This window comes from Acomys russatus, chromosome X (assembly GCF_903995435.1).
Source record: "Acomys russatus chromosome X, mAcoRus1.1, whole genome shotgun sequence".
In the NCBI taxonomy this organism is placed as follows: Eukaryota; Metazoa; Chordata; class Mammalia; order Rodentia; family Muridae; genus Acomys; species Acomys russatus.
In genome coordinates, this window is record NC_067169.1 from 76,484,962 (window position 1) to 76,507,805 (window position 22,844).

At 38.7% G+C, this 22,844-nt stretch overlaps 1 protein-coding gene across 4 annotated transcripts in view; it reads right to left on the reverse strand.

Annotated features, from left to right (window-relative positions):
• Sytl4 (synaptotagmin like 4) overlaps positions 1–22,844 on the reverse strand; it is a 47,478-nt gene that overhangs the window by 13,934 nt on the left and 10,700 nt on the right. For all 4 annotated transcript variants that reach the window (XM_051141424.1, XM_051141422.1, XM_051141421.1 and 1 more), the window contains exons 2-9: positions 12,259–12,433; positions 11,819–12,034; positions 10,694–10,803; positions 10,354–10,456; positions 1,561–1,662; positions 1,006–1,081; positions 572–662; positions 362–465 (exon numbers count right to left, since the gene is read on the reverse strand). In XM_051141424.1, the coding sequence (XP_050997381.1) occupies positions 362–465; positions 572–662; positions 1,006–1,081; positions 1,561–1,662; positions 10,354–10,456; positions 10,694–10,803; positions 11,819–12,034; positions 12,259–12,368 (912 nt within the window). In that variant the 5' untranslated portion in view covers positions 12,369–12,433. The remainder of the gene's footprint in view (positions 1–361; positions 466–571; positions 663–1,005; positions 1,082–1,560; positions 1,663–10,353; positions 10,457–10,693; positions 10,804–11,818; positions 12,035–12,258; positions 12,434–22,844) is intronic.

Consider the following 22,844-nt stretch of genomic DNA (forward strand, 5'->3'; position numbering starts at 1 on the left):
AAATCAGTTATCACCTTCCACCTTAATGTGGGCTCTGGGGATTGAACCCACACTGTCAGGGTTTTACAGCAACTGCTGCTGCCCCATCAGTCAGCTCACTGGCTCTGTCTTTGCATTTTAGTCAAAATAAGTATTTGAGTAGCCAAATATACTCTTAAATATGTGACAAACAGTAAACAACAACAAAGACAGTACTTGAAGCAAACCAGGAGCTAGGACTACTTCAGAAATCAAGGGGACTATGGGTCATTTCACCTTTCCTAAAGAATTTAACAATTTGGATGAGAGAATTCGGTACTAAAGTTAACTCTAAATTTAAAATGTTAATACAGTGATCAAGTAAAAATGTAAGAGTACTTACCAAATCCACACTGAGGCCTGGTACAGATTTGCTTCTGTCTCCCAAGATACCACCTTCTTGTGCCACATCTTCTGGACGAAGGTCTATCACAGACTTCGTGTATTCTGCATGAAAGACCAAATTTTTAAGAAAAAAGAAACCTGTTGTACTCCACACTGAGAGCCAAGCACTTAGAGCATGAACCCTGTGAATCCATGAGGGGAAGGCTACCTGGAGGCCTCAGGACTTTTCTGGTGTTCTTCTTGAAGATCATGGCACCCTCGTCAACAGAGACTGCGTTTGGGCTCCCTGGCTGAATGTCCTAAAAGGGAATAAGGTCAAGGACATGGCAAAAGACCTGCAGGTAGACAAAAGGAGCAAGCAAAGGACATGCACAAGCAGCTTCAGGGTCAGAGTTTAAGGTGACTATGACAATGACAAACTTAAAGGAGAGATTGATAGAGAAGCCATGGTCATGCGTATTTGAGCCAAGACCTTTGAGATGATTCCAAATGAATTCTAGGTAAAATTTTAGTTGAATTTCTGATGAGATATAAAGACAGGGGCAGAAAGAGAGAAAGAGGGAGGGAGGGAGGGAAGGAGGGAAGGAAAGAAGTGGGAGGGAGGAAAAGGAAGAAAAGCAAAAGCAATGGCCTTCAGTTTACCTTTTCAACTTGCGATTTGGGAGCAGACATCTTCTTCCATTCTGGGAAGAGTCCAGACCTATCCAGAGAATCTCTCCTAGAATTATCAGAAGTTCGAACTAGATCATGTGTGTTCCCCTTTGTCTTCTAGCCTGCACCCCCCAAAGCTCTAGCAAGGAAGGAGAGTCACTGACATAGCCATAGCAACCAAACGGAGAAGACCCATTTTGCATCCAAGTCACCTTGAAGGAGTGCAGAACATCAGGCAAACAATTGTGTGTGTGTGCATGCATGTACACACACACACACACACACACACCCTTTCCTACGGAACAGAAGCAGACTCCTCCACAGTGCACATCCAGGGAAGTTCGCTCACTCCAGGATGCTGTGCTCAAAGCCAAATCAATAGAAGTCCTAAAGAGAGACTTCTGGTGAAGTCAGAGAAAAGATTCATTCAATAGGCCAAGGACTTAAACAAGGACTACTCAAGGTAGAAGAAACCTGCATCTTGGTGTTTGAGAACAATATGAGAGCTAAACATGGGTAGAAGTGACTTCATTGGGGGACCTCCACCTGGAAGTGCTATCAGAGTCGGCTGTGTAGCTATCCAGGCTCTCGCTCTCAGCCTCCAGCGTGCTCTTTCCACTTTTCAGCTTTGGCACCTCAAACGGCACACTAGAACAAAAACCAAGATTCAGTGTTTTACAGGAAGTGAGCTCTCTTGCCTCTGGATAGATATCTTTCCAACTGATCCACAGTAGTAAACTCACTGATAATTTGAACAGCAATGTGAGTAAATTTTACAATTGTGGGCTTCACAGGTGCTAAACAAAGACTCTACCACTGAGGTGCATCCCCAGCCCTGTGAACAGACTTAGCAAGCACTTAAGTCATTCCCCATACCCGTGGAGAAGGAGTTCAACTCCTTAGCATAACATGAAACTTCTAATGATGTACCCCTTCTTATGCCTCCAGGTTCACCTTTTATCCTTCACTCCTCTTCACACTCCACATTTCAGAAAACTAAGATCTCCTACTTTGTAAATATCCTAAGCCTGTCCTTTTTTATATGCAGACCCAGCTGGCCTTGAACTCACAGAGCTCCATCAGCCTATGCTTCCAGAATGCTATGATTACAGGCCTGGCAGTAACATTATACTCCCTTTCCATGATTTTTTTTTTTTTAGGATTTGTTCATTTATTTATTTTACGTGTAATAATGTTTCAGACTATGTGTAGGTCTGTGTGACATATGCATGCCTGGTGCCCATGGAAGTCAGTACAAGGGCACAGGATCCCCTGGAACTGCAGTTACATGGTTATGAATCACCACCAAGAGGGTGCTGGAAGCTAACCCCAAGTCCTCTATACGAGGAACAAGTGCTCTTAACGGCTAAGCCATCTCCTCCGCTTCACTTAGAATTATTTTTATTACCCCAAAGGTAGAAAGAATCCAAAGGCTCATCTACAGATGATGGGATAACCAAAATACAATACAAATACAAATACAATACAAAAGAATATTGTCCATCTACAAAAGAGCATAAAGCTCGAATGTCTGCGGCAACAGGGATGGATATTGAAAACTTTAAGTTAACTGAAATAAACCCATCAGAATGTCCACAATTGGTCTGAGTCAATTCAGATGATAAGTGCAAGGTATGAAATATAGAGAGGTAGAATGTATATTAAGGGCTGGGAGAAACAGCAGTGGCTACTTAAGGTACAAGGTTTCCTTTTGGAGTAGTAGGGATGTTCTGACAATCAATAACTGTGACGGTTGTGCAACATCCTAAAAGTTCTAACACGCATAGAAGTGAACTTCACAAAGTTCAAAATAGTCTAATGCTAAGTGAATTTTATCTCAATTTTAAAACAACAACATGAAGAAGCAGTCATCATAACATTGGTTCTAACATCCTTCTCTATCTCAAAATAAGTTATGGTCTTTACAGAGGTTAACAAATTCTTATGCAACTGGCTTCCCATCCATTTCTGTACTTATTTCCTTGCACAGCTACCCCCAACTCAACTCCAGATAACACGTGTGTCAAACTCATTCTGAGTTATTTTATTTATTTATTTATTATGTATACAGTGTTCTGTCTGCATGTATACCTGCAGGCCAGAAGAGGGCACCAGATCACATTATGGATGATTGTGAAGCACCATGTGGTTGTTAGGAATTGAACTCAGGACCTCTGGAGGAATAGCCAGTGCTCTTAACCTCTGAGCCATCTCTCCATTTTACCTACTAAGTTTTCTGTCTACAATGCTCATCCCCTCCAAAAATTCTCCACATTTGCCCCTACATTTTTTTTTTCAAATATCACCTTACAATTTAGGCTTGCCCTAAGTATCCTAAGGAAAACAGCACACACACGTGTGTGCTCCTGGCATCCCCTATCCCTTCACTCTAGTGCATTTTCTCCATCTAGGTTGTCAATATCTGACAGACTACATATATTTGATTATTTGCTTTTTCTTTGCTGTATGTGCTCCCTACCCCCAAATCTATAATCTGCAAACAAGGGGCCCTTTTGTATCTACAATAGTATCCCAGTGCATAAAACAATATCTGGCACATAGTAAAGCTTTCACATACATTTAACAAACAAATGAACAAGTAACCAAATCTACAATGTCGCAGCCAGTAGAGAAAAAAACTTTCCAGATTGTCAGGTGATGTTTGAGATAGGTCTGTGCAAACAGAAGGAGCTGAGTTGAAATCAGCATATACAGGAGGTGAAACAGAGGTTGTTCTTAACAAATGTACCAGCTCTATCATATGAAACACAGCAAGGTGCTTGGTTTTCTTTACTTTACTTTAACATCATTTTTGTCACCTTCACTGAGAAGGAGGAAAGAACCTCAAACAGAATCATTCCACTAGAGACACTGTTCAGCAATAGCCCATGGAGTGTTTGGTGCTTGTATTTCTTTTTTCCCCCTAAAGATGAATACGTTCTGATCCTGAGCTGATGCAAACAACCGTAGGGCAAAAAAGCAATTATTTGACATCTGTGCAGTAAAAACAAACTCAGAGAGGAGTCCTGGTCTTTATCTGTGTGATCTCAGGTAAATCATTTAGCCTGTTTTCTTTTCTATAAAAATAAAAGGGTTGAATTGAATTATCTCTGAGGCTCCATAATTGTATGTAAAAATCACTTATACTCACTCAATCTGTTTTCATGTGTATAATAAATAAGGGGCTTCTCAATCCAATGAGACAAGAGGTCGCAGACAGCCAGAAGCCATAGATTTCAGAAATTACATTCTGACCAGTGATGTCAGATGTGTTAATCAAGTTCAGCAAATAAAAGCCATTTTTAACCTTAACTACAAAGGAATAAGGGGGCCTCATCACCTGGAACAGATGACTCATACACCCAAGGCTATCTGATAAAATCACAGTACATATATACAGTCAAGCAGCACACAAACATAAAAATGAACAAAGTGCTCTGGCGTTGGAAAAGTGTCTGTGCTGCAGTTTTCTGCTGTTTTTAACTAATTGACACAAACAAGCTGTACGTGCTTAATTACGCAGGCTGATGATTTCTGGTAATAGATATGCACTTCAAACGCTACTGCTACAGTTTAGTTAAGGAACATATTAATCACTCTCTCAAAGTGTCTACATGCCCGTTGGCAATCCCTTCTTTTCCTTCTAATGCCCTGTTACGAGGCAAATGTTGATCTAGTCTATCACTAAAAAAATTAGTTTGTATTTTCTGGAAATTTATATAACAGAATCATACAGACACATAGAGTAGGTACTCTTTTTTATTTTATACTGTGTAGTTCTGGTCAACCTGGAATTTGCTATGTAGATTAGGCTGGCCTTAAACTCACAGAGATCCACCTGCCTCTGCCTCTGCCTCTGCCTCTGCCTCTGCCTCTGCCTCTGCCTCTGCCTCTGCCTCTGCCTCTGCCTCTGCCTCTGCCTCCTAACTGCTAGGACTTAAGATTTGTACCACCACACTCAGAACTCAGGTACATTTTTGTGTAGCACTTTTCACTCAGCATACGTATTCTGAGGTCCATTCATGACACTGCATTATCAACAGTTTGTTCCTTTCGTTAACAGATCAATGTTCTGTGGCATAAACAAACCAGAGTTTATCCATTTACCTGTTGGTGAGCATTTGAATTGTTTCCAGGTTTTAGTTATCATGAATGAAGCTATTGTATACATAATAGACTCTAAAGACATCACCAGAAGTCATTTAAAATTGATAACCACATTCAGCAAAATGGCAAGATATAAAATTAATACACAAAATTCACCAGTCATTTTATATATAAATCTCAAGCAAACTGAAAAAGTAAACAGTTTCAGTTTTAGTAGCCTAAAAGTACCCTGGAATAAACCTAACTGAGGATGTGAAAGATTTCCGCGATAAAAACCTTAACACACTGAAGAAAATTAATTGAGGAAGATGCCAGATGATGGAAAGACCTCTCAGGTTTATGAATTGGAAAAATCGATATTGTGAAAATGGCTATTTTACTAAAAGCAATTTACAGATTCAAATAATCCCTACCAAATCCCAGTGACCTTTTTCATAGAAATAAAAGGGAAAAAAATCTTAAAATTCACCTGAAAGCACAAGAGACCCCAGCAGCCAATCCTGAGCAAAAAGAATACTGCAGAAGGTATGACCATACCTACTTTCAAGTTAAACTATGGAGCCATAGTAATAAAACCACATGGTACTGTCATAAAAACAGACTCATATGCCAATGAACTAGAATCCAGGATAAGGCCATACAACTACTTCATTCCTTCTGATAAGCTTTCATGGTACTGAAAGGTGCTACATTGGCCACTGGGAGAAAAAAAAACCACTACATGCTACAGTACTGACCTTCCAGGCAAGATGCACCTACTGGTGCAATAGTGGCATGAAGTTTATGAGGATAACAAACTGTTTCACAGAAAGAATTCAGGCCTAGTAGTGTAAACCTGATTAAAAGCTCATGGCTCAGCAGGTCAGAGGCCCTAGAACAGCGGTGCTCAACTTTTTCATAGGGGTCATCTAAGACCATCCTGAATATCAGATATTTACTTTACAATTCATAATAGTAGCAAAATTACAGTTGTGAAGTATGAACAAAAATAATTTTATGGTTGGGAGGGTCAGCACAACGTGAGGAGCTATATTAAAAGGTGACAGTACTAGGATGATTGAGAACCTATGTCCTAGGAAAAAGCCTACTATTGATGTTTTGGCATGTTGTTAAAGTGCTTTCTAGGCATTTATACTTACACCCATAAATTAATGCTGCCTTCAACTTGGGCCAAATAAGTTTCTCTCTGCAGTAGTCAGCAGTTAATACAAAGAATTATAATCCATCAAAGCACAGAGAATAAGTGCCTATTGAGTGTTTAGCCCTAAATACAATATCTATAGCAACTGTCCTCCCATCCTCTGGCAAAGCTCAGGGAACATCACAGAATGGTGGATAGAATTTAAGAGTAGCCGGAGGCTGAGGATGAGTACCATTAAAGGCTGTGTTGGGGACATGGCGTGCCTACTGCTCCACTCATAAACTCACTGCAGCTATGATTATCTGTACAAGATAATGTCTACAGACAAAAGAAAGAAAAGAAGATAAAATGCAAGCAGAGAAGTAGCTTTACTGGTATAGTATAATTTAGCCTGTCAAACTTGTATTATTACTATTAGTATATTAGTATGCCATCGTTTGGTTTTATAGATTATATATTTATTTAGTTTCTCTCTCTCTCTCTCTCTCTCTCTCTCTCTCTCTCTCTCTCTCTCTCTCTCTCTCTCTCTCTCTCGTATTATTTCCCAGCATATAAGATGACCCCCAACTACTTTAACTTTAACAGTTAAAATATAGAGTTTGGAATACACTTGCCATATAAGACTACCCCTCTTCCAACGCACATCTTGTGCAGCAGACTTGGGCTTCAAACTCTATATTTTAACTGGAAAAGTTAAAAGTTAATGTTAAAGTTGGAGGTCATCATATACACTGGAAAATACAATTTATAATTGCTTTAATTGTAGTTTTCCAGTGTTTTATGCATGCAAAATAATTTTAATTAATTCTGTGATAAAATATAATTTAAAATGTGTGTGTGTATACATAGGTGTATAAATGTGCAGGCACGTGTGTGTGTGTGTGTGTGTGTGTGTGTGTGTGTTCAAGATTGGCATTTGGGTGTTCTCCTTGATCCCTCTTTCTCATATATTGAGGCATGGTATCTGGGTGACATGCAAACCATCCATCATCTTGCTATGGGATCCTTTGTAAAAGCCTCCCCAACTGCCACACCAAACCAACTATTAAGTGGGTTTGGGGGACCTAAACTGTAGTACAACAGCAAGCACTTTACCAACTAAGCTATCTCTCCAGGTCCATATATTAAAATATCTTTTAATTCTAGGTCTGGGAATATAATTCAATAGGAGAACACTTACCTGGCATATGTGAGGCCCTAAACTCAATTCCTAGCACTAGCCAAAATCCAATAAAATAATTCCTTCTTGTCTTAAAAATAAATGAAACTTCTATGAATATGAATGTGTGTGTGTGTGTGTGTGTGTGTGTGTGTGTGTGTGTGTGTGTGTTTGGATGGACATACACCTTGCCTTCTCTTATGTTAACTATCTATGAAACATCTGAATCACACAGTAGGTATACAGTGACCTTTTAAAAGACTACACTTTTCCAGAGCAGATAACTGGTACATTTCTCCACAGAAGTGAATGGGTATTCCTGTCGTTCTGCATCCAGAACTTGGTACAGTCAAGCTTTTGAAATAATAGCCACCCTGGTTGACATATGGTGTCTCATTGTTATTTTATTTGTAGTCTAGTGATTGATAATGTTGAACATCATTATTTGACATCTGCATAGTATTTTTAATGAAATATCTGTTCAGATCTTTTGTTCCTTTTCTATGGGATTGTAGTAATGTTTTCAAATTTCTTTTTCTTTAATTTTTAAACTTACCCTGGCCATAATATAATCTTTTAAAACAATTAAAATGCAGGAGTTTAAGTCACATGGGTGTGTATGAAGATCTTGGTAGTTCACATGCCAAAATTATCAATGACCATTAGCAATGATTAAACAAATAAGATTAGGTTGCTGGAGGACTTAACTTTTTAATCTTTGCTTTTACTACACAGCTCAAAATGGCCTCAAAATGGAAGTTCACAACCATCTGTAACTCTAATCCTAGGGGATCTAATATCCTCTGTTAGCCTCTGCAGGAACAAGGACTGGATGTGGTATAATACATACAAGCAGACAAAACATCCATACACATAAGAGTAAAACGGTGCTTGTCAAAAGAAGAGAGAATGGGAAGGCACTAAGTTATAGATCAGTGTAAGATGTTTTAGTGCTCAACCCTCCATTTATATGACTATACAAGATAATATGTACTATATCTTTAAAGAAAATAAATAGTTTTGAATGTTTTTACCATAAGAGGTGAGAATTATGAAAAGTATCTCTACTTACTTTAAGCATTACATGATTATGCATTTACTGAAATACCATATGTTATCCCATAAGTATGTACATTTTTTGTGTGTATCAGTTAAAACTTTTAAATCTTGAGTTGAAATTTTAGCTCAGTGGTAGAGCACTTGCCTAGCAGCATAAGGCCCTGGGTTCGGTCTTTAGCTCCAAAATAAAACTTTAAAACCTTTTAAAAATTAATTTAAAACAAACTGTGTGATACAAAACAATACTTCACTCAAAGAGGGTGTCTACATATGATGGTGCACCCACAAATTTGCATCACATAACAATGTCACCACCATCTTAGTTTGCATAAATATATTTTATCTGTTTGCACAAGCAAAATGTAGACTTGATAAAGTGCAGGAACTCAAAAACAAGATGATAAAACAAAAATTGATTTAAAAAAACAACTGAAGAAAATAAAAACTAAATCAAACAAGATAATTCTTTCATACCATTAAATTAAAGTCAGCAAGCAGAGAGGAAGGGACAGAAGGGAGATGAAGAAAGACAAAAGAATGGCCCAAACCCAAATAGCATGAAGGGAAAGAATAAGTTGGGCTCTCCATGTCTAATTGCTCACATCTTCCTCTTTTGCTTTTGCATCATACAGCTTTCAAAACATTTCAGAAATAGAGGATTATGGACTCCAATAGTCCTGAGGTATACCCCTAACCAGCAGAACAGGAAAAAAGTTTAAGGACATGGTACAGAAAAAAATTCCAACAATGAAGAAAAATATGATCAAGAGTATAATATATATCAAAAAAGTTCAGAATAATCATCATTGACTTATATTCTTTAATTATTACTATTAAAAATTCCAGTAAATCCAACTATATCAACACCAATTCTCATACCCATGCACACTAATGTATGCACACACACAAAATTACCTACAAGGGTAAAAAGGTCAAGCTGACCTCTTTCATAGTTAGATTCAAAGACAGAAGATAACAGAGCAACATCTACAATAGTCCAAAAGAAAGGAAACATGACTCAAGTCTGTAATACTGAGATAAGATGCTATGGACATGCAAAGATAGTTAACAGGCATTCTGAACATGAAATAATGCAACAAACACCACAGACCCTTCTTGAAGGAACTTCCCAATGATGAAACCTAGACAATCAAGAAATAAAGCCAAAATAAAGAATTCAAGAGTAGCAAACAATACATATAAATATGAAACTAAAACTAACCGAGTCTTAAAGTCTGTTGATTTATGATTGCATAACAGAAAGAAAGTATCACAAAGCCTGAAAATTAATTTTAATATCAAACACAGAGAATACAAGAAAAGAATAGAAAGGTGTGGAGAAAAGCAATATGGGACTGGGGAGAAGAAGCAGCTCCACTGTTAAGGATGCATATCGCTCTGGCAGAGGACCCAAGTTCGGTTCCCAGAACCCATGTCAGGTGGCTCAAACCTGCCTCTGAGTCCAACTCCAGGGTATCTAACAATCTTCTGGCCTCTGTAGGCACCTGCACACTTGTGCACATACCTGCGAACAGACACATAAGTTTTTAAGTAAATAAATCTGTGTTAAGAGCTAATAGCCTTTTTCACACCAGAGTGAGGCATAAGAACAAAGTAAATTTGCCAAAATGCTGATATTTTCATAGGGCTAATGGGATGTATCTTCTTCTTCTTCTTCTACTACTACTACTACTTCTTCTTCTTCTTCTTCTTCTTCTTCTTCTTCTTCTTCTTCTTCTTCTTCTTCTTCTTCTTCTTCTTTTTCTTCTGTTTTATCTGTGCTTTCCAATTTCCTCCTAACAATGCCTACTATTTTAGAAAATGAAGTAAAAGCAATGGAAGGATTAAACAATACCAATTCCCTGGCTCTCACCTGGGTTCCTTCTGCTGTTCCTGAATGATCTTTCTTCCGGGCCAGACATCACCCATCTGAGGCTGCTGAAGAAGGGACTGCCCCACTAGCTCTCTTTTATTCGCTTCAAAACAAAGGCATGACAGGGTAGTAATAATGAGGGCAAGGAAGAAAACAACTTTCAAAGCCTCTCCCCCCAAACACACACTTGCAGATGGGACAGATACAACCTTTTAGAGTACCACAAACCAGCTGAGTCCCTGCAGTTACCTCACCACCGCCAGAACACAGCTGGATTCCACAGCAGCCTAGCTATCCCTGAGGCTACATCCCTCAAACAGCCTCTAGCTAGGAACAATACCTGCAGGTTTACGGCGCAGGGACATCTTAATTATCTCACTGCCTGTTCGGTAAGCAAAGCGGTTTACTTTCTGGTCATAAAACCAATCTCCAGTTGCTTTCTTCAGCTCTCTAGGGGGAAAAAAAAAAAGAAAAGAAAATGTCAGATGCATTGTGCAGGCTGATTTTGTGTGTCAATTTGACACAAGCTAGAGCCATCGGAAAGGAGGGGGCTTCAATTGAGGAAATGTCTCCATGAAATCCAGCTGTAGGACATTTTCTAAATTAGTGATCTATCGGGAGCCCTTTGTAAAGGCCCTTTGTCCATATGCATTGCTTTCCTGTTCTCTGTTCCAGCATAAGAATCACATAGATTGCTAAGACTGTGATTAAGCAAGATGTTCTGCCAAGTGTATACACTCAAGGTCTTCAGACTATCAGAAAAAGTACACTGTGGCCTCAAGGCTGAGAGTCAGTTGAGATTACACCACCTTTCCCGTGAGAATGTCTGCATTATCTCCTGAGAGTGACCTTCTGCTTTGATTCCCCATGCCTGAGATGTGTATAAATTGAACTGGTGAATAAAGCTGAGATGTCATGTGGTATTGACTGCAGGCCCTTGCGAGTCTATTCTGTGTTTCTGACTATTTCTTGCCCCAGTGTCTTATTTCTGATCTTTTATTTCTCAGCCTTACTCTCTGGTCTAGGGTCTGTTCGATATTGTCCAGAGCGGGCTCTGGCAGTGATCAATGAGGGAGGGCCTAGTGCATTATGGGTGGTGCCATCCATGGACTGGTGGTCCTGGGTTTTATAAGAAAGCTGACTGAGCAAACCATGTGAAACAAGCCGATAGGCAGCACCCCTTGATGGCCTCTGCATTAGCTCCTAACTCCAGGTTCCTGCCCTGTTTGAGTTCCTGTCCTGACTTCCTTCAATAATAAACAGCGATACAGAAGTATAATCCAAACAAACCCTTTCCTCATCAATTTAGTTTTTGATCATGGTGTTTTGTCATAGCAATAGAAACCCTAACTGAAACATGTACAAATAATGACTCTTTCCATTCAACTAACGAGGTTGATGAGAAAAATTCACAGGACAGCCCAACTCATCTCTCCTCTTTACTATACAATTAAGTGACACTCACATTTCCTTGGCGCACACCTTGCACCTCCAGGAACCATTGCTTTCCAGAATGCGGCATTCTCGGCACACTAAATGATTGCAACCCACACAAGTGTTGCTCTTGGGAATCAAGCGGCCCAGGCCCTCCTGGCACCTGGCACAGGTCCGATCACTGTAGTGTTGGCTGCCTCTTTTGGCACCTTTCCTTTTTATCTCCAGTAGCTCATTCTTCAGTCGCCTGCCAAGGCCCAAAAGAGAAGCACGAGTAGATTCAGGGGCTACACAAGTTGAGGTGATGACAGGAAGGCTACTGGGTTCTGCAAGAGCAAAAACTAAGATCCCAACTAGACCCACTAAGCTTTAAAACAATAAAAACTCTGATGGTGAGTAAATAAGCAACTGCAAAGCTTGGATATCCTTGGTTGAAAACCTGGAAGTGCATATTACTTCTGGGACTCTTACCTAATCCTTTTCTCATCTGCTTTTCTGAGTTCTTCGTCTCTCTGCAGAACACCGAGAATCAAATCTCTTTCCATCTCGGACAGAAAAGAGAGGTCTAGTATCTCCGACATGATGTCTTTAGTCTTCCACTCTCCTTCCTTTAAAGCAACCTGGCAAGGCGAATGACCAGAGTTGTCTAAAATAAAAGAGCAACTGATTCCGCGAAGATGATTAAGTCTAAAATCACTACAGAGCCCTAGAGCCTTTCTCCAGGCTACCTTCACCTTCAGTCAAGCTAAAGAGGAAAAGTAAAAGAATCTGTTATTCACTATTTCTACTTTTCACACTTGAACCATGGCCTACAATGAGTTTTCAAGAAATCACTCATGACTCTGGGAAGTGGCTGGGTCATTCAGAATAACCATCTTAGTCAGGAAAGATCACAGTACAGCTGAGTCAAACTCTCCCTCCATGAAGGAGGTCCTCAATCATCCAACTTTTATTGTTTCAAGGGTTCTTTACTCCCAATTCTATTAACCCAAACAAGCAGGCAGGTAGTCTCTGTATTGAAGGGGGCTACCAGTTTAGGCTTAATTCTCCATTCGTGACTGGCTCCAATGTTCCTGGAATTTAGTCAGCTTCCTAATAATGCTTCAATAGACTCTACCACACCCGCTACTTCCCAAATAGCTTTCACTGGCCCTGCACTTGAGAGCAGTTTCTCCCATTTCATGAACATTTGTTGAGCACCACACTGTGGAGTATTTTGCAAAGCACTGGAGATAAAGAAATAAGTAAACCATGGTCTCTGCATTTCAGAAATTTACAGACATGAACACAGTATTTGTGCTAAATGCTATCAAGGAATTATAAGTCAAATCTATGGAAACTTACAGAAATACCTAATTCTGTCTTACATAGACAGGGGATTGGGTAAAGGAAGAAAGAGACAAACAAATATAATGCTATTTACATGTAAAAATTTTTACAGAGAAAGTAGATTTTTTTGCCTTATTGAAATAACTGATTTTAATGTGTGTGTGTGTGTGTGTGTGTGTGTGTGTGTGTGTGTGTGTGTGTGTGTGTGTGAAACCAGAAGAGGGCATCGGATCTCATAGAGGTGGAGTTATAGGCAGTTGTAAGCCATTCCACACGGGTGTTGAAAACATAACTCTGTAAGAGTAATATGCATTATTATTCACTGAGCCATCTCTCTAGCCCTATGAGTATTTTTGTTGTTAAAGAGAATGAGAGGAAACATGGGTTGGAGCCAGCTTACATGCCTCTTAAATATTCTTGACAATGAAGAAGTTTATAAGTCATTACATTCACAGTAGAAATCCATCAAGCATCTTTGGTAATGCTTTTTGTTAGAACATGATATGCTCATGGCTCTCAACTGAGAGAGAGAGAGAGAGAGAGAGAGAGAGAGCGCTTTCCTAGCATGCATAAAGACCTGAGTTCAAGCCTACCAGTTTATCAACAAAGTATGGTGGCTTACACCTGTAACCCCAACATTCTGGAGGCACAGACGGGAAGAACAGAACGTTCAGGGTGTTCTTTGCTACATAGGAAGTTTGAGGCCAGCCTAGTTTACATGAGAGCCTATTTCAAAAAACTGAAACCAAAATAATTAGTAAAGGTATAAACAAGTTGAGCAACAAAAGAAACTTGATTTAAATGTCACATAAAAACTATATGTCCAATTATAAGTATTCTTTTCAAGCATACTTGGAATATTTACCCCAAGAAATGATCATGCACTAGACTGTTATATAACTCTCAATAAATTAAAAAATGTATTTTTCATACAAACCACAATCTTTGACTGCAAGGAAATTAAATAAGAAGTTAATTTTAAAAGATAATTCTAATCTCAGTACTGTCTGAACATTTACAAGATACTTCTAATTAACTCATAGGTCAAAGAAGAACTCATAACGGACTAAGCATGTCATTAATATCTGAGCAAATAAACATGCCTTTTGCCTCACCTCTGCCACAATGGCTGTCTGCATACTATGGGATACAATATTCTCTGGAAATTGAAAAAGTAATGTATTGAATAAAAAATAATGATTTCCTATGCAATAAATTAGATTTATATCATTTTAAGGCAAATGATAATATCACATTTTAAAAACCAGAGTAAAGAAAAACAATAGAGCCATAAACATAATCAGAAAGATAGACAAACACAACATTATATAAAAAGCTGCAGCCGTTCAGATACTCTCAATTTATGGACTAGACCCTCATAATAGTGACATCAAAGCCTAAGAGGACTTGCTATGCCACTTCACTTCTGTTCTATTCTAAGTGTATATTCAAAAGGGCCAAGTCATAGCTAAGATCACTTGTCAAAACTTGAGCTCTGGTGGACCATTTGTTTGTTCTGTGCAGTTATGTAGTGTCAGTTTTCATTGATTTAGCATTTGGAAGGGCCTAGGCCCAGAACCAGATATTCTAGAATAGGCAACTTCTTTAGTAAGAAATTGCATCTATTTATTGCTGAAGGTGAGGATAATATTCCATGCAAATACCAAAGCAAGGGAAGAAACTAAATTTCAGGACAGAGTGTTGACATATGTTTCAATTAATAATAGTTCTAGCAGAAAAAAATTAAGAAATACATGGCAAGCTGAACAATAAGTTTGATTTAGTAGACATATTTATAATTCTACATAATCTGCACTGTGATCCTATAGATTAATTAGTAATAATTTAGCCAAGCGTAGAGGATCACACCTGTAATCCCAGCACTCAGGGAGGCAGAGGCACACTGATCTCTGTGAGTTCAAGGCCAGCCTAGTCTACAAAGTGAGTCCAGGACGGCCAAGGCTATACAGAGAAACCCTTTCTCAAAATAAATAAATAAATAAAAGAAATAATAATATATGAACCATAATGCTAACTGCTAACTCCAACAAAGCTGGATTTTACAAAGGGAAGAAAGGGGCTGTCTTTTATATTTTTCTTAATTCTTCTCATATATTACAGTCTCATATATTACATACCAACCACAGTTTCCCCTCACTTCTCTCTTCTCATTCCCCTCCCCCAACATCCCTTCTTGCTCTAAATCTACTCCACCTCCATTTTCCTTCAGGAAAGAGCAGGCCTCCCAGGGATATCAACCAAACATGGCATAACAAGTTACAATAAGACTAAATATAAATCCTCATAGGAAGGAGCTATCTTAAAGTATGTTAAATTCTAAAGATAGTTTTTTAAATGAAAAAAAGAAAGCATGAAAATACTGGTGTTAGACAGTGTTGGATGCAAACTCTGGCTCTATTTATTAGCTATCTGACCTTTGGAAATACCCTAGAAAGTCATTTAGATATATACATCTCCATAAATAGTACTCAAATTAAAAATCAATACTGGTGTTCTAAAGATGAAAAGTGATGCGAATTAGAAAACACAATAGATTTGATTATGTGTTACAACTGTTAAATATACCAATCCCCCCCAATCTCTCTCAAACATGGAGTGTATTTATAAATGTGAAAATGGCAATATTCAAACTACAAACTTCTGCCACATGTGATGTCCTTAAAAGAAATTCTTGGGTATGGACTCACACACCCAGAGGTTTAGAACAGTACCTGACACAAAGTATGATTTCAGTGTCATCACTGAGAAATCTATTTGTATTTATGCATTTAGATTTAGATCCACAAAAACTGAAATGTGGTAATGGAGCTGAGAGAAGGAAAAAAAAGTTGTTTTTCTGATGCAGTGTGGTTCTGGGCTTAAGCTCTACAACTATAGAGCCAGGCTGAATTTGAATCTCAACTCTGTCATTTACTATGTGACTCTGGGTAAACTGTTAAACTTCATTAGTGCCTTCTTTATTTATAAAATAAATTTATATATCTGTAACTGAATTTACACATCTGAGTTTTTTTGTAAATGTTAAATAGGTTTTAGTTTTATTTCTTTTAGTGTTGAAAATAGTTTAATATAGAGTAAGGAGATGCTTCTTTATTTATTTTTAACTTATAAATTCATTTTATTTCAAGGCTTTAAAAAATTAGAACAATATGAACTAGGTTTAACATATTTCTTTATATAATTTCCAGCCTTGTACCACATTTGTACAATTTGTAATTGGTCTATAATTATATCATTTCCCCTCCCTCCCATGCTCCCCTAAATAAAGACTTTCAAGAAGTCTTTAACAATTTGTGTGTGTGTTTATATATATATACACACACACATACACATACCCCACAGCATGATCAGAGCATAGAAGGTGAAATAATAACAAAACATTTTAAGCAATGAATATGTGGAATTGTGAGCACTATTATTTAGTTAGTAATACAACGAGGCACTTCTTTCATTTGTAGATGAATATATTTTGTAAAAAATCAACCATAAAATGAGCATTGGTTAGAATTATCTTTAAGAAACCATATCATAAACCAAATTTTTGCTTAAAATCACTGCTCTTGGATCTGATAAGATGGCTCACTAGGTAAAGGCACCTATCTCACAAGCCTGATGACGTGAGTTCAACCCCCAGGGCTCATATAAAAATCCAGATGCTGCGGTACATATCTGCCACTCCAATGGCAAGATGGCAGGTAGAGACTAGGGAACTGCCCAGAATTCTAAATATAGAGTTAGCCTGGAGTAGGCAGTGTGTACCACAACAGAAACACCAAAAAGGAGACAAGGTAGACGGAGATAACTAACTCTGAAAGGTTGCCCTACATGTGCTATGGTATTTGCATGCCCACTCTCACATACACTTTTCTCCCTCTGTCTCTCCTTTCCCCTCTCCCATCCCGTCATCCTAATATAGTAAAAGCATTTAATATCACTGTTTTCATCACATTCAGTACAAATGGAATCACTTTTAATAGCTGCTAAAGCCTTCATTTTTAATATATTTTATTAATTTATTCATATTACATCTCAATTGTTATCCCATCCTTTGTATCCTCCCATTCCCCCTCCCTCCCATTTTCCTCTTACTCCTCTCCCCTATGACTGTGAATGAGGGGGACCTCCTCCCCCTATATATGCTCATAAGGTATCAAGTCTCTTCTTGGTAGCCTGTCTATCCTTCTTCTGAGTGCCACCAGGCCTCCCCATCCAGGGGACGTGGTCAAATATGGGGCACTAGAGTTCATGTGAAAGTCAGATCCCAAATCTCCACTCAACTGTGAAGAATGACCTGTCCATTGGCTAGATCTGGGTAGGGGTTCGAAGTTTACTGCACATATCGTCCTTGGATGGTGCCATAGGTTGAGCAGGACCCCTGGGCCCAGATCTGCCCATCATAATGTTCTTCTTGTAGGTTTCTAGGACCCTCTGGATCCTTCTGTTTCCCCATTCTCCCATGTTTTTCTCATCTAGAACCCCAATAGGATGTCCTCCTCTCTGTCCTACTTTCCTGGTGAGTGAAGACTTTCATGAGACATGCCTCTTGGGCTAGTGTCCAGATATAAGTGAGTATACACCATTTGACTCTTTCTGCTTCTGAGTTGACTCACTCATTATGATCATTTCTAGTTCAATCCATTTTCCACAAATTTCAGGAATTCCTTGTTTTTAATAGCTGAGCTAAAGCCTTCTTTACAGTATTTATCTTTCATTCTTATTTATCGTTTTGTACATTCTTCATAATATGCTGTTAGTACAGTGCTAAATAAATGTACATATTTTAAAGGCTAAACATTTAAATAATAAGGGTAATGAATCAAAACCCTTGAACAGCTGCTTACAGGAGAATTGAGGGCACCCATTCTTAGAAACTACCTTCCCTATGTTTTCTGAATATGCTTGTATGTAGACATGCAAGGTAATGTTAACTAGGAAATAGTTATCATTCTGATGTCTACAATAAAGTTATCCTGGTGCATATAATGCAGCACAGAAACATGTACAGTCTTAAGGCACATGCCAGAGTGGACTCTCTTAACTGTCACTAAGAAAATGACAGTATTTGAAGCAGATTGTTGTAAATCACTGTCACAACTAATACGTGTTATATCTATGAGATTCCAAAACATGGGTGAAGGATAGCTCTTAAGGCTTTGAAAAACCCAGAATCCATGTAGGTTTACTTATGTGACAATCTTAAGGTAAAACAGTTGATTTCAGAGCATGATAAAGTGGGAAAAAACCCAGAAGGTCTGGTCAATCTCTAGAACTTAAAACAAAACAAGCAAAACCACATTATGTAGAGAAAAAAGCCTTCACTTGGCACTCGTGAGGCTGAGACAGAAGAATCACAACTTCAAGGACAACCCAGGCTACACAGCAAGACTGTGTCTTGAAAAGGTAAGGCAAGGAAGAGAGGGTGGAGATGAGAGTAGAAAAGGAATGGGGGAGGGAAGAGGAGAAGGATGCATAGGGAAAAGAACAGGAGAAATGGGGTAATATAGAAAGAAGGCAAAGAGAAAACAAGCAGGCTAGCTTCTAGGGATTCAATGCTTCCAGAAATCCCATCTGGATTCTGCTACACTCAAAGGCACTAGCTGCCATACAATGTCCACATTGGAATACTTACTGTGTTGGTTGTTGTGTCAGCTGTTCATTTCCGTTTTAGGGTGACTTCCTTCCTAGAAGTGTTTAATAAATATATTCATGGAAATAAGTATGTCTTAACTATCTAGTCTAGACTGCTGAAATTTAGCATAGATTCAAATAGCAAAGTTGCTAGATTTGGCATCTCAAATGGTTAAAAGTTCTTTTGGGTGCATTCCAGAGTGGATTCCATTCACTGTCACTAGGGCAATGATAATACCTGAAGGAGATCAACCAAAAGCTCTATCACAATTAATATCTATGAATATTCAACTCTCTTCAGTCTTCTGAATTTCTAAGTATAAATTTATCTAGCCTCATGGACTTTTCCATGAGACCACTCTACTGTTCTCATAGTTACCTCTAAACATTTGTATGATTTCTAATTTTCTCCCTGGCTTGGTGCTCTGAATTCCATAGTGTGTACAATTCTATCAGTGTTCACTGATTACCTTGACTATGTTCTAAGTACTATGCAAGCTAACTAAGGGTAACATAATAAAGCATAAACCATGAACACAAAGATCACATAGTCAGAGAAGCAGACACTTGAACGATCATTTAAAAAGTAAGCAAAGAAATGTATGCATAGTTGGTACATTAAAGCTGTTCTTAGAAGCCATGTATTTTTTAAATGAAATCCCAAGGCCAGATAACTACTCATGAATTGTTGTCTAGGGAGCCCCACAGCTTCTCCCAAATATTGTCATTGCTCTTGGTTATCCAGCAGAATCAGAAAAGACACTGTTGCTGAAGATACTATGCACTTTGAATAACTAAGCTAGAACTACATTAGAAGCTTCCTCTCCACTAGATAGCACTAATAATATTGGGATGCGCTAAGCAGGCTGCTGAGTGAGAAAAACCAGTAATGATCTTACCCAGCTGGGAATTCTGTGTGATTCAGTAAGACTTGCCAGGCAAGATATATCCACTGGTGCAATAGTGACATGGCTATTTACGGCATAACCAACCACTTTCTAGGTAGAGTTGAGGCCTGGTGTATGGTAAGAAATACATGCCTTGTACTGTAAACCTGATCAAAAGCCTATAGTGGGAGAGGCCACAGGCCTTAGTGAGGAATGTAATACAGATGTTTTGTTAAATTTTTATGTGGTAACTAAACCACTTACTAAATATTTATGTTTATACCCATGGATTAGTGCTATGCTCACCCTGGATCAGAGAAGTTTCTTTTTGTAGTGGGTGATGGTTAATGCAGAGAGTCATGTGTTTCTAAATTGCTAAGAAGAAGTGAATGTTAAGTGCTCAGCCTTAAATGGGGCAACTCTTTCACTACCTCCGAGGCCTGGAAGAAGGGATAGAAAAGATTGAAAGAGACAGAATATTAGGAAGAGTGTTATGAAAACTAATCTTCTGGATACGATAGAATCATTGCCATCATCTACACACAACAGCTGCAGCTATCGTTACAAGATATGCACAAAACTTAATAATAAATGAAAGCCAGAGGGGAAGCAGTGTGGGAAAAGAAGGGGGTTAGGAGGAATGGGAGAGGGACAACAGACAGTAATGGGGTAAACATCACAACACATTGTATACACATAAAATTATCAACAATTTTGAAATTAAATAAGAGTCTCTAAAGTCTAAAAAGTGATCACACACACACACACACACACACACACACACACACACACACACACACAGACACACACACCCCAAGTTGGAGCCTCTAACCCAGCGGGGCGGAAAGGAGACTAGAAAGAGAATTATCAGCAGGAGCACATGAACTGAATGTAACTTTAATGGGTAGCAGCTGGGTTACCAGTAGAGTGAGGGCTTTCCATCAAGAGGAAAAAGCATGGAGGCATAAAGCAACATGCTATAGCAAGCACTCCCGTGATAATGACTGACAAATTAGAAAGGGAGGGTGCTACTTAAGGGGCAGAAGGTCTCCAGGAGCTTGGCACATTATGCACAGATGCTTGGCTAGTTTGCGTTTGACATCAGGACACACTGAAGTGTTTTGGGTAAGGCAAGGACATTTTAGAGCACTCAAACAGTTGTGAAGAACATTGATTTGAGACATGTGTGACGTAAATCCCAGGGCAACATGACAAGAAACAAGTTCAGGCCACAGAAGTAGTAGAGAGGGAAAGGAGAAAATGGCAAAGGTAACACTAAAGTAAAATCTGTGAATGTTCTCTAACACCAAAAACAGCCTCTCCTATGAGGACTTGGAGTTCTGATGGACTAGATTTCTAATTAACGAAAATATAGCATAGGCCGGTACCTGAAAGTACTGGATCTGAAGGCAGGCTGCCTATGTTCAAATGAAATCTTCATGACATTTCATTTCTATGAACTTTGCAAAAGTTATTTGAGCTCTCTGAGGCTCAGTTTTCCCAGTTGAAAGAATGGCAATAATGAGACTTCCTGCCAGGGACTGTGAGAATTCAAATATGCATCACAAGTAAAAGACATAGCATAGTGTCTGGCCTAAAATAAAATACCCAATATTGTTAGCTGCTTAGTTTTAATTATTATTAACCATATGCTTTGGAAAATATATGAGCATATGGCTGTTTTGACATCTTTCTATGAAATTTGAGAAATCTAATCAGTATGCTTGCCCAGATGGAAAGTTGCCCGTACCTCTCTGCATAGATGTAGACTGGTAAGCATAAATATTAAGCAAATGTTAGTAATTAGATATGATCGGTTTTAAAGATAATTATTTATACACTGTTCCAGACAGGATTTAAAGTGACTTATAAAGATACATAAAACATAGAAAAATGTCATAAATTTTTAAAGTAAGGATCAAAAAATTAGAAAAAATGGAAAACAGGAATAGAGACAAAATACAAGATTCAAAGCCAAGGCTCCTAAATCAAAAAGAGCAAGTGAGGCTTCACAGTTCAGTACCTGGAGCCAACTGCAGCCCAGCCTTGCAGCAAGTCATCCATGGAGCACAACCTCCTCTCACACATGCGCCAGGCCTTGACCTCTCTGGGGCTACTGTCAACAGCTTTATAGGAGCACAGTTGTCTTCTGTTTGTCATTAATGGTGAAAAATTTACAGCTAGTTCACAGTTCTACACTGAGGCTTATGATCTCAACTATTTTTTTTCTCTTAATGGGTTCTATGAAAGGGGATCGCGTTTGCAGTCTCGGCTCCTTTTAAGATATGTATCAAGTAGGACGACTGTGTTAAAGGTGACAGCAGCTAACATTTCTATAGCATGTATTTTGTATCAGGTACTTTCCTGAGCATTTCCTACACATGGAGTCGTTTAGTCCTTTGAATCATGCCATGAGGCAGGTACTAAAATATTGTGTACATTTTACAAAGGAGGAAAGTGAGACACAGATTGAGCAAATAATGTGCCCAAGGACATATATGCTGGAAGAGACAGTCTGATTTTCTGACTAGGCAGTCAGGTTCCAGAGTCCAAGGTCTTAGCCTTTGACTGTACCGCCTCTTTCCACTCTAGAAATAGTGCTCTGCATGGTGACATTTGGGAAAGGGGACATTTTATGCCTAGGAACTTGAGGTAGGTTTTTAAAGTCATTACCTACTAATGGATCAATGTTTAAGAGGCCCTCAGTCTGGCTTACTTTCTCATTCCACTAACCTCTCCTTTGCAGGCAGGAAAAGACCCACTTTCCCCATCTAGGATATCTCTTCTAATGGACACTGGGGGCAAACTGAAGGAGGTAAAAGCAACCAAGATGAAATTTCCTTAGTTAGCTCTTAGACTCATCTGCAGGGACAGTTTCCACCAGATGGTGTCTACACAGTTAACTTTCAAAACTGTCAAATCATGTTCACAAGTGGTTTGAGGAAATGTCTACTTCATATATTATATACAACTCTACAGTAAGTTGTAAGGAGAGGCTAGATATCCAACTCTACACAGCGCTCTTACAGAGCAGCATACATGAACATGAGGCTGTGGCTTTATCCTCATGCCTTCACAGTCATAAAAACCTGCTTCTCAGGACAATACCCACCACAAATCCTAGAGGCAGGCCTCCAGACGGGTGGTTCACAGAAGTATTAAAGATCATAAAAAGTGAGATTGTTGGTCAAA